This window comes from Trachemys scripta, chromosome 2 (genome assembly GCF_013100865.1).
Source record: "Trachemys scripta elegans isolate TJP31775 chromosome 2, CAS_Tse_1.0, whole genome shotgun sequence".
Taxonomy (NCBI): domain Eukaryota; kingdom Metazoa; phylum Chordata; order Testudines; family Emydidae; genus Trachemys; species Trachemys scripta.
In genome coordinates this window covers 55,498,513-55,510,899 of record NC_048299.1, presented here as the reverse complement: position 1 = coordinate 55,510,899, position 12,387 = coordinate 55,498,513, and the positions used below count along the sequence as shown (strand labels likewise).

The window sequence follows — 12,387 nt, the reverse complement described above, 5'->3', positions numbered from 1 at the left end:
AGATATGCAATTGTGGGTGTGAGTTCCTAAGAACAGATACTTTCAATGTCATGAGTGTAATGCTTTATGTAGGTATCACTGAAGGCCAAATATCTGACTATAAACAAAAATCTAATATAAGAAAAAAGGCTGGTGTCTGTTTCTATGGCCATTATTGTTTAGAAGGGCCTCTGTTGTGAAATTAGTGGTCAATCAAACAATAATGGACACTACGCCATAGTTGCCAACATTTCAAAAAATGTGCCTAGGGCAATTCTGGGAAGAAGCCAGAGCTCTGAGGGCTTTTTGTATTATCGCTATTGGAGGGGGATTTGCTTCTACCCTGTCACTGCCTTCATTCTCTTGGGTGGCACCATCTTGGTCCTCTGTGTTACTCATATACCTCTTATTTTTTTTTCATTTGTCAACATCAGACCAGTTGAAAGCTGATGCTCTTTCTATGGCCTCTTGGTCCTGGCTTTGGCCCTGTCTGTCTGGGTGTGCCAGCTGACTGCTGCTACTCCAACATTGCTTTGGTTTCATCTCTATCAATGTCCTGAGTCTGTTGCTACTTCATACAACCAGTCCCATTGTAGCTTGAATAGTTGCCTTTTCCCATTGCTTTTGGACTATATGACAGTTGGACTCAGACCTGCTCACCAGTGTGTAACAGCCTCAGGTCCTCGGCTTTGTTGTAGTGAACTACTCTCTTAACTTGGCATTCTCTTAACTGCTTACCTGTTCTACACAAGTGGTTGTTATTGTTTTGATCCTTTCCCTGTGCATTTAGCTGCCCTTGCTATTTGGAGGTATTTCTCTAAGGATTTCTCTGTTTCTCTCAACAATCATTTCTGTAAACTGAGAACTTGTCTTTAATTAGGTAATATTTAATGTCACCAATGTGGATGTAACCTAAGAATTTATCACCTCTTCTGCTTCTTGGTTTCAGGTAAAAAAAAAAAAAAAAAAATCAGTATCTTTCTACATTCTCATTCTGTTTGGGTCACAGCACTCATCAAACACCTTTATCAGCTGTTCCAGTCTTTCAGGCATTATTCCAGGCAACAATATCTTCGTGAAAACCTGGGGGGCTGGGGACAGGCATTTGGGAAGAGCAGTGAATTGATGATGCATCTGGTTTACAATAAACCTGAGAAATCTTCTGTGGCCTCAGAAGATAGAAATATAAAAGTAAGCATCCTTCAAGTCAAGGGCAGATCCAGGGAGGGAATGACGGAGGCCAGGAAGACCATGCAGAACCTCAGTTTCTGAGATATCTGTTGAGGCAATGCAGGTCCAGGATCGGATGAAGAAAATAATGGAGTAAAACACCTTCTCTCTCAAGTTTTGAGGTATCTCCTCTACGGCCCATCCATAGGAGGGTCTGCACCTCCTGGGCAAGGAGTTTTTTTTTTTTTTTTAAATGAAGATATCCCATCTCCTAGAACTGGAAGGGACCTTGAAAGGTCATCGAGTCCAGCCCCCTGCCTTCACTAGCAGGACCAAGTACTGATTTTGCCCCAGATCCCCAAGTGGCCCCCTCAAGGATTGAACTCACAACCCTGGGTTTAGCAGGCCAATGCTTAAACCGCTGAGCTATCCCTCCCTTCCTCCCTGCTGCTGAGAAGGGTCCATGAAGAGCGATGGGAATGGAGTGGAAGGGAGGGGTGGATAAAAATTGCGTGGTATAACAAATCGCCACAGTATTTAGTATCCAGTGGTTCAATGTTATACAGGACTATGCTAGGCGGAAGTGGGAAAGTCAGTCCAAAAATAAAGGGGAGGCAGGATCTGAAGCAGGAACCCTGGGGCGCACCTTCTAAAGGCCTGCTTGGGCCCACCAGAGTACCTATGTGACCCTGACTGTGAGGTTGAGGTGGACGGAAGGAGTTGACTGCACTTGTAACCTCTCTCTTTTCTCTTATAGGGGTCCTGTCTTGGAGGCAGAGCTGAGAAGTATGGCGGCTACTGGGGCCTGAAGTGCTTCCTCGAATCAGATGGAGTACACTGGACTCAACATTCTCAGCAGAGTCGATGGTGCCACCATGGGACTGGGGATGGAGGAATGGCCCAATGTGGGTCACACTCCACCACCTTCCCCTTGCTTGCCTTTCTTTGGGACCAGCGGGCGCCCTCTGTTGGTGCACTGCTTTTTGTGCTTCTTCCTTGGCACCAGGAATGGAGAGCAGTGCCGGGATGTGCACAGTGGTGGAAGAGCACTTTGCACTGAGGCTGACGTGCTCGGTGCTGAATCCGAGGGGCTTAGTTCTGAAGCCGGTCTAAGACCCACTTCCATTAGGATAGTATTAAGTCTGATCACTGTGGCCTTCTTTGTGCAAGGTTTAAAGTCCCAACAAATTTGGCAGTGGTCTTACATGTGAGATTCCCTCAGACACTTCAGACAACTGGAGTGTTGGTTGCTCATGAGCATAGGCTTGCCATAGGAGGCACAAGGTTTGAAGCCCAGGGACAGGGTCTTGCCCGGCCTAGAGACGAAGGGAGCCCCTTAGCAATAAGGGGAGAGGATACAACTATACACATTAAAAGTATTTTCAATATCTACACTAAAACTAAACTATGAAACAGCGAGATAATCACCTTGCCAAAAGAAGAGGAGACATTCTAGCAACTGTCACAGGCAATAAGAAGGCAGAGGGTGTGGGGCCAGCGGTGCCCCTTATACCGGTGCATAAGCATGCGGCACCAGAGGGTATCAGAGTTGACCCAATGAATACCACTGAGGGAAAAATCTCTGGCAGCAATCTGGCAAAACATCTTAGGTGTGCACACACCTAACATGGAATGGACATGAGCAAGCACTCAAAGAAGAACTAAACTGGCTCTTTATTAAGACAACTATATACAGAGATGCTGTAACTGCAGCTAGCATTCGAGCAAAGAGCACACAGACTGACTTTATGGTGCCTCATCCAAACTCCTCCTTCCTGAAACCTGTGCTCCTCCCTCCAAATTCCATTCAGGTTGCTATATTGACAACTATGCTAAACCATCATCACAATTAGTATTAATTGTATTCATGATGGCAGTCTCAAGAGAGAGGCAAAGACTACTGAGGCAAATAGACTAAATTATCCTCTTATTCTTAAAGGAATTCTATACAGGGAGGGTTTGAGGAACATGGGTATGGTATTGAAGGGTCACTTTTACTACTACAGCTGCTCTTTTATCTATCATTTTAGATAAATGGAGGACATCAGTATCCATTGCAAACAATCCCATTCTGTTCATTAGCATCACATTCACAAAAAGAGTTTCAAAATAAAATAATAATAACAACTTTAGAACAATGAGAAGTGGTATCCACATTATTTGGACATAACTATGGGTTTTAAATGAGTTAAGCTGCCTACATTTTTATATGAAGGCATAGTAGTAAAATTAAATTGATAAAAGTCTGGGTTTTTTAAATCAAAGTTGGGCACAAGTTGTTATTGTATGGTTGCAGACTTGCTAAAATTATTTATTCTTTAATAAATAACAATAATATTTTTCTTTTTCTAAAGTTTGCCTTTCAATTTACTGCTCCAGAAAGGTACTAGTTTGCCAGCCAGGAGACTGAAGTCCTCTGTTTAGTCATGACACTGGCACAGTATGGACAGGAGCAATACAAGCTTCTCCACAGTGTTCATGAATGTGCCTTAAACTTGACCTGTGGGGAATAGATTTAGGCTGGACCATTAATTTCCTGTCTTTGCTGTCAATGATAAGTATGGTGGTGGTCTCTGTGATGTAAACTTCTACCCATTAAAAAGGGCTGAGACCACCAACTCATTTCACTTAAGCCATAATATGGTAACAATTTCACTCACTACCAACCTGGGCTGGAGTTGAACCAGGAACATAGAGGTGAGAAGCACTATAGCCCAGTATTAGTCCTGAGTCAGCCAATCTCCCGCTTTTATAAAATCTCAAACAAAGAACAAGACTGACCTTGGCAACAGAGTAAATGACATTTTTAAAGGAGTCAAATTTTGGGGCCTACCACCTTGACAATGTCCCTTGAAATAACTGGCTGTTTGGTTAGACTGTTTTAAATAAAGCAAATGATGTAAGTAAAATTAAAACCCATTTTACAGAAACAGATTGTGATTTTCTTAGCTATTTCTATGTTTGGGGTTTAGGCTTTGAATTCAGTTGTGTGATGTCTAAATACAAAACCTTCTTGGATACTGTACATACCACTTCACGACCACCCAAGAGTGTTACAGAAAAAAAAGTTTTATATGTTTGTGGTATATTTGCTTTACAGTACAGGTTTAGAGTTATATATTTTAGATACATCATTTCAAATTATAAGTCTTGACAGGGTCAGAGGTACAAGTTAGTGGTCTCACTGCCATTTTTGAACTGCAGCCATTACAAATTGAAGCCTGGTATTTCCCAGCAGTTACAGTTTGCCCAGTCTTGACTGGCTATTGTTCACCAAGCCCTTCCACAGCAATAAGACAAAATGCATTCTGCTTTACTGTGAAAGGAAATGATACATGAAATGTAGGGCTGCTGAACGTGAGTACAGTACGGCATGTTTAGGTTCTTTCTCCTCTGGCCCCATGAAAATAGATTATCAAAAGCCAATGCTTCATGGCTGAAAGAGTGATCCATTTAGAATGAGATATTTCAATGATATTATGATGCTTCACAATTACTTATTTTAAAGCAAATAATACCTTATTGTATTGCATAGACGATACCATTCTTGGCCAAATCTATGAACTTTAGTCGAAGTTTTACCTGAGTAAGGAGTGAAGAATTTGGCCCATATTATATTTTACTTGGTATTTTCTATACTTCTATACAATTACAATTAGGTTAAAACTAAGTATTTTTCTCATGCCGGGTAAAATTGTTTACATTTAATAGTGGTAGATGTGAGGAGGTAGATGTAAAGTTGGTTTACTGCTATCATATAGTAATGATGTTTATCAGTGACTGATTAAATCATCAAACATTTTCTTGTATATTTTGAGCTGATGGCCAGAACAAGTAAATAGCTTGTTTATTAAATAACCTATAATGTTTCCGAGAATCATTAATTTTATAAAAAGTCTAGTTTTATATATTTTGTAGTATATTTGCTATATCGTGCAGGTATAAAGTTGCATATTCTCAATACAACTTTTCAAATTGCAAGTCTTGACAGAGGTCAGAGGTAAAAGTTAGTGGTCTTGTTGCCATTTTACTTAAACAGTTATTTTAAGCGAGTTCCACCCGGGGTCATTTTTTACGTCTTTCAGGATTACTATAGTTGTTACTTGTGTGAGCTTTCACTCTACTGCCAGTTTTGGCACTTTTAGAAGGAAACAAGTACCAACCTGAATGCTGTTAGGTACTCTACATCTCCCATGGGGGGATCCAAGCCACCTGTCCAAGCAATATTTACATTATATCCTTTGCCAAGGCCTCTTCCAACCTGAAAAGACAGGGGAAAGTGCCAAAGGAGGAGGGGAGCAGGAAAAGGGGAGACGAAAAAAATAAGAAAACATACAAATGTGTGCTTTTGAAACAAACATCAAACACCATGTCAAATCAGCCCAGTCTTGTTTGACAAGGACTGTTCTGGGTTATACACTTGTTCTCCACTGGTCCTCCAGTCCCTATGGACAATTTGGTAATCTGGTGTAATTTAAAGCACCAGCGAAGGACGAGAAAATTAGGGGTAATCATGCAAAGCAATTACCTGAAAGATGCAAATAAAAATGGGTCTCTAAAGAAATAAACCTAACCTCATTTGGGGCTCCACTGCCAGGGAAGAAGTTGCCTTCATCATAGCGATGGAGGGAAACATACAGGATGCTGGGGTCAGCATAAAAAGCCTGCTGTGTACCATTGCCATGGTGAACATCCTAAAGGGGAAATTAAATAGATGACAAATGCAATAATGTCCAACTCGGTGAGTAGAGATAAGTTCTCTCTCTCTCTCTCTCTCTCTCTCTGTCTCTTCCCCTCTCCCTCCACCACCCCTATACTTCCTGAACTTTCAGGCAAATTACTCTTTAATGCACTCATTTTTTAAACTGGCTTCTAAAAATCAGGAAACCACAGTGAGCATGCCCTGGAGACTCCAGATGAGCAGTCATTGAGAAATCCCAGTCCTTTTGTACAATTAGATATTTATACACCGGCTCTTTGTACTCCTTGCCTCAGTGATGGAATCTAGCATCCTGTTTTATGGAGGAATTTTATGACTTATTAACTGCCAACAGTTCATAACCCCTCAGGCTTAATTAACTAGCCTCACTGGCCTCTGAAGAAAGACTAATGTTTAAACTACAAACTAGTATTTTGCAGAAGGATCTACGGTTTACAGAGCATTTTCGCAATTCTTGACAGAACACTAACCATAAGTGTGTTCATTGATTTGCCAAGTTCCACTACTGAGGTCAAAGGCTTTGCGACCAGCTGAGTAAATTGGCTCTCTTGAAACATTCAGTTCAGTTAGCAGTCCCTCAGCAGTTAGATCCACATCAAAAGATGCCAGATGCAGAAGGACTTCATACTTCATTTTTGCAAAATCATGACGGCAACAGTAGACATAGCAGTATGATCTCATTAGCTATTAAATCATCTGGCAGAGAAGAGCCAATAGTATGGTGCCTTCCACAACCAAGGAATGACCATAGCCAATTTGCATATTTCAAACATAATATAACAGTCCAAACACCAGTGCACAGGAAATCTCTTTCTTTAAATAAAATATTTTAAAAATATTTAGAGAATGAGCATATGATAATGGATAATGGTTTAAACTTTTCAAATTTATTTTTTGTTTCTTCATAGTTGTATCATTGTACAATATATGGTTAGATACATATGGGGTTTTATAAGCGAAAAGGGAAAACCCAGGTGCACTGTGATGGAGGAAAACTGAAGGGTTTTTTTTTTTTCCCTAAACTTCCACATTGAAGCTTATAAGAGACTGAAAGATTTCAGATGTTGATTCTGCTTCTTTACTCCATCTGAGTAAAAATATAGATTTCAAAAAGCTATTCTGCAAGGAGAGTAAACAAAATATTTTGAAAAGCAACCCTAATGCCTTGACTGCATTTTCATTGCAAATGAGTGTCCTTGGGTCTGGGCTGATATATAGTCTTCAAAAAATATTTTATTCAAAAACTCAACAAAATTGCCATCTGTTCATCATTCATCTATTCACTGTGATCTCTAGGCACCAGATACAAATTAAAGGAGCATAAAAATAAATTCTATAAAGGCCTGTGCTCTCCACTCTTAAGTCGGCTTCTACTGTTGTGGGTTTTGATTTTTTTAATATGTTCTGGCTCTGACAATTTTTAAATTATAGGAATTAAAATAGACACTTGGGCCTTTTATATGCTTCTTGATCTTCTATACTGCAAAAATAATTTTCTATTGTAAACTTAAATTTTGCCAATGAAAATAGTCCAGAAATGCCATTGAGTAGACAAAGATACCTGAATGGTAAGGATAGTGTATTCTACTATTAATCAGTTATATGTTTTGAGTATGGGCTCGGTTCTGAGCCTAGCCTTCTTGGATGAAATGTAGGACTTATTCAGAAACTATGGATCAATCCAAAAATTGAGATTTATTCATCGGAAGGAATGAAAAAAGGAAAGCAGAAAGTGAAGTGTTTTTTCTGTGGTGTAGATGTAAAAAGAAGAGGAAAATTTCAAAATGAAAAACAAAGAAGTTAAAATTATATATACAAAAACAATTCTGAACATTAAGGAATGCACTGGACTGAATATTATTAATTTTATTATTAATTATTATTATTATTACAGTAGCACCTACAGGTCTCAGTCAGATTGGGGCCCCATTCTGCTAGCCACTATAAACATATAGCCCTGAAGGTCAATTAGAAATCTCAGGGTACAGCTACACTTGAAATGCTACAGCAGCACAGCTGCAGCGCTGCAACTGTACGGCTGTAAGTATAGACACTCACTGCATCGATGGAGGGATTCTCCCATTGCTGTAGTTAATTCATCTCCCCAAGAGGTGGTAGCTAAGTTGATGGAAGAATTTTTACATAGACATAGCACTGTGTATACTGCGGATTAGGTCAGCATAGTAACATTTTTCAAGGATGTTGATTTTTCACACCCCTGACATCTGTGATTCTATGTTATCTTTCAGGTGAGACCATTAAGGCCAATTCTCCTTTGCTCTGAATGGACAGTAGAGCTCTCTGAATGGACAGTAGAGCTCTCATAGGTAATTAGTTACATTTGGATTGTGGCTTTGCCTCTATGTTCATAGAAGGGGCAACACGTCATTGCATTGACCCTCGAGGAGATCAGAGACCAGACTGTGCCTGTTCCAGGGGTGAAGTCATCTGTGCAAGCCCTCCGTACCATCTCAGCTCAACAGGTTTGTGGAGGAGATCCAGAGTGGAGCTGAGCGTTACTTGCTATTCAAAATTCAAGCTGGGTTTCTTAGTGGAGACTGATCAAATAGGCCTCATGTTTATAATTCTCTTCCCGGACTGAATGACTATATCACTTATAAGCAGATCTCCACTGCAAACATCCACAGAATCTAAACTTTGCATAGGTTTGCTAGGAGTTTATAAACTTAAAGTTTACTTCATGCTAGTAAATCCTAATCACCTGAATAACCCCAGTCAGCAAATGGACACAAACCACAGTGGAAGTGAATTTGTTCACAAATCCTGATGAGTTTCTGCAGAAATATGTTTACGCTATTCTTTCTCTCCATAAGTGCATTCTTAAACCATAGGGTAAAACTTCTGATTAATATTGATATTCTTGGAATAGCTTTCAAATATTTCTTTTATACTTATTTTAGCCATATATTTCTTCATTTGCTATTTCTCTTGCTCACACTCTCCCCTCCCCCCTCTCTTTTTCCTTAACTACTAGTATGCACACTTAACTGAACAAAAGTGCTAGATGGTAAGGCCATGACTTCAAAATAAGATTTAATTATGAGTGCAGATATGAACAAGATTTAGACTATTAAGCCATGCACTTCAAAAAACTTTTAACATATTTTGTCTTTAAATCTTTTATCACCTGCAAAAATTAATTAAGTGCAGATGTAACAGGTTAGGTTTTGATGCCAGGGTTCATTTCCTGTCTATGCTTTGTCAGACAACCTATTACACCTCCTCATGAACTGTAGGCAAAACAAAAATGGTGCTCATAAATCAACATTCCGCTTTCTTTGGGCTGTGCATTGGGCTGATCCTTTAAGTATGAAGCAAAGCTCCAATTCATTATTCATGAAAATAATATAGACAACATGCCAAATGTCATCTGTATTTAAATACACCATCAGTTAAACAAATTAGAACTCTATTGTGTAAGAATGCATTCTATTCAAATGCTAGATTAATCCAATGAAGTTGACTTTTAATCATTTCGCTCTCCTGCAGGGAATCATCCAAATCTGGCATATATGATTTGAAAACTTTTCAGAGAGAATGACTTGTTGATTTGTTTTAATAATATCAATGTTACTCAACAAGCAGATGGGGGAACTGGCCAATTTGGTTACCAAAGCAACAGCATTCTTTAAAGCATATCAGACTATTTAAAGTCTGTATTCTGTAGGGAAAAGTAAACTTGGGTTCTGTTGGGTTATTTTAACAGTGGAAGTATCAATTCATTTAAGGACCATAAATGTTGCCCTGATCTGTGCCTTCTTCTCATTAAATTGCAGTTAACACCATTAAAGTGAAACATAGATGTTTATAGTTTCAGTACTGCCATCCTGGCTTTAATGAGTTCCCAAATGCAAAGGAAATACATGCCTTTATTTCTTGTAAGTATTAAAAGCAGGAAAGCCTGACGTACAAATATAAATTCATTATCTTTTATCTAGATGCACTGAAAGTGTGATTCTTGCCAAGAATACATACCAGATCTACAATCAATATCTTGCCTATATTTAGCTTGTCTCTCAAGTATTTGGCAGTAATTGCAACCGAATTAAAAAAGCAGAACCCCCTGTGGAATAGAGAAGAACAGAAATAAGAAAGCAAATCAGTCAGGAAAACAGTTATAAATAATGTTCAGGGCATTTAAAAAAATGCTATAAGATCTCTGAAGCCATAAATCTGCTTCTGGGAGTACCTAGAAAGCCTTTTCAGTCATCTGCTAACAATTAGAGTTCTTCAGAGACATACACAGTGCAGGTGATTGCCAGTAACCCTAGCGCTCCAAGATGGGCAATATTCCCTGGTACTTACATGGCTGTTGATTCTTCAGCATGATGGCCTGGGGGCCTTACAACAGCAAAACCATTCTGTAAGAACAAGATAGGTTTTCAATTATCAGATTTTTTTTTTAAAAAAGCTGGTTTTTCTGTGTAACACAGCACAGCAGGCAAACAGAATTGGAATCTACCAGAGGCTCTTGAGCACGTTTTGCTGCCCCCATTGCCCTTTCAGAGAATTAGCAGAAACAATATATGTGATCACAGCTGCATATAGATCATGACTTAAAGAGAAGCAAAGAGACAGGCTCTAATATAGCCAGGATAAGAATAAGATATTTTGGAGCTGTACAGCACCTCACTGGCAAATATACACAATAGCTATTGTTCTGTACGACACAAGCATAACTGATTTAAGTCCAGAATCCATAGCTGGTAGAGAGAAAGTATCACTGATCCATCACTTGAACATTTGATCCAAATTAAATTGCTCCCTGTCGATCTGTTTCAGACTATAAAACAGTAGAAAGGAAAAAAGCCTTGATATTTACATACAGTGGTTTGGAAATGTTGGCTCTACCTTCTGTGTAAACTAAATGATAAATTTACACTCGCACACAAAAAAGGCAATTCCTAAGAGTAGAAAAGGAGGACAATGGAAATCTCATTCTTCTCCAGTCTATAAATTAAGCTTGGAGGCCTGCCAAAGCTTGCAACTTTATTGAATTCCCTCCGTCAATTTCTAACACACATTCTGGAGTTTTATAGAACATTTTCATACGCAGCAGCTATCAGAAGTAGTGATGATCAAGGAATTCCTTAACCTACAGATTCACTGCAATGCATCATGTAAAAAAAATGAAGTCCCCCCTACATGAAGCAAAGGAAAGATCTATAAATCCTTGCAAGACGGCTGCTGTTCAAAAATGTAGGCTGGATAGTCATGAAAATAATTTGCTATCATAAGGAAAAAACTGTTAATCAAAACCTGGGCCAAATTCCACTCCCTGTTATACCAGTGTGAATCAGGAGTAACTCCATTACTTCAGCAGATTTACTCTTAGTTTACACAGATGTGACTGGGAGCAGAATTGGACTCATGTGTTCAACTATTGCTTTATAACCATAGCCAATGGAGATTAACAAAAATGACATTCTAATCAATGCATAATTCTGGCAGCCAGACTACTCTATTTTAAGTAGTCAACAAGGAGTGCCTCAAATCCCTCATACAAAATGCAGCAATGGATTTTAAGAAAATACTGTAGACTACATTTTAAGAAAACACTGTAGAGTACTGTTGAATACATATGCCTTTTATTGATAAATTATTCTAATTAGAACTAAAGAGGATAGTTAGGCTGCAGAGCTGCAGTCCTTATCCAGGAAAACAACTATGACAATCGATGGACCTGATTGTCCTTTCACTTCCACAGGTGTAAATAATGAGTACCTACAAGTAAATCAAGGGAGTTACACTGATGTATGTAAGATCCATTTTCCTAGACAAAAGTGCCATTGCACATATAAATAGCAGTTGCCTTACTGAAGGCTAATTTAGCAGCCAAGCAATCCTACAACAGCATCTAATATAACCTACTGTTAAACATAATTCAAGAAGCCAATTACAATATTTTCTAGAGTCTAACTATTGTGTTATCCGTCTAAAGGGAACCCAAGGCAGCTGCAAAGGGAGTAGTCCTGCAATATACTGATCAATTCCACTGATCATCATTTAGAGACTTCAGGGCACTCGGCAGCATCGCTCAATGTCATACCCCTCATTTGCATATAAATGTTCATACTTTATCAGAAAGAGACACACACATCAAATACGCGTGTCAGTTCTTAGGTATATCTCCCTTGGCAATTGAACAGAAATTGCCTGTAGATTGAATTCACCAGCAATGAAAACCAAAACCCAAGGCAATTACAAAGCCATTAGAGAGGAATATCCAGGATTGCCTATGCTTACCGGGTTTGCTGTTTTTCATAAAGCCTCAGATCTTGGAATCAGGTGATTTAAAAAAATAAAAAAAAGTTTCTAGCCCTCATAGTTTCTGAGAAAAACTCGAAAATGTGACCTTTAAAGGCTCAAAGGCCAGATGGCAAATTAAAAGTACCCCAAATTTACTATTTTAAAAAAATCTCATCATTTTAAAGCCAATTTAATGGATTGTGGGGATCTGACTCATGATTTTTGAATGCTTAGGGTTGGCAATACTG

At 38.9% G+C, this 12,387-nt stretch overlaps 1 protein-coding gene across 9 annotated transcripts in view; it reads right to left on the bottom strand.

Moving 5' to 3' along the window:
- The window catches only part of HDAC9 (histone deacetylase 9), a 527,149-nt gene that overhangs the window by 114,982 nt on the left and 399,780 nt on the right, over positions 1-12,387 (bottom strand). For all 9 annotated transcript variants that reach the window (XM_034760576.1, XM_034760577.1, XM_034760572.1 and 6 more), the window contains 4 exons: positions 10,196-10,251; positions 9,866-9,953; positions 5,724-5,843; positions 5,313-5,410 (listed from right to left, as the gene is read on the bottom strand). In XM_034760576.1, coding sequence (XP_034616467.1) covers positions 5,313-5,410; positions 5,724-5,843; positions 9,866-9,953; positions 10,196-10,251 — 362 coding nt within the window. The remainder of the gene's footprint in view (positions 1-5,312; positions 5,411-5,723; positions 5,844-9,865; positions 9,954-10,195; positions 10,252-12,387) is intronic.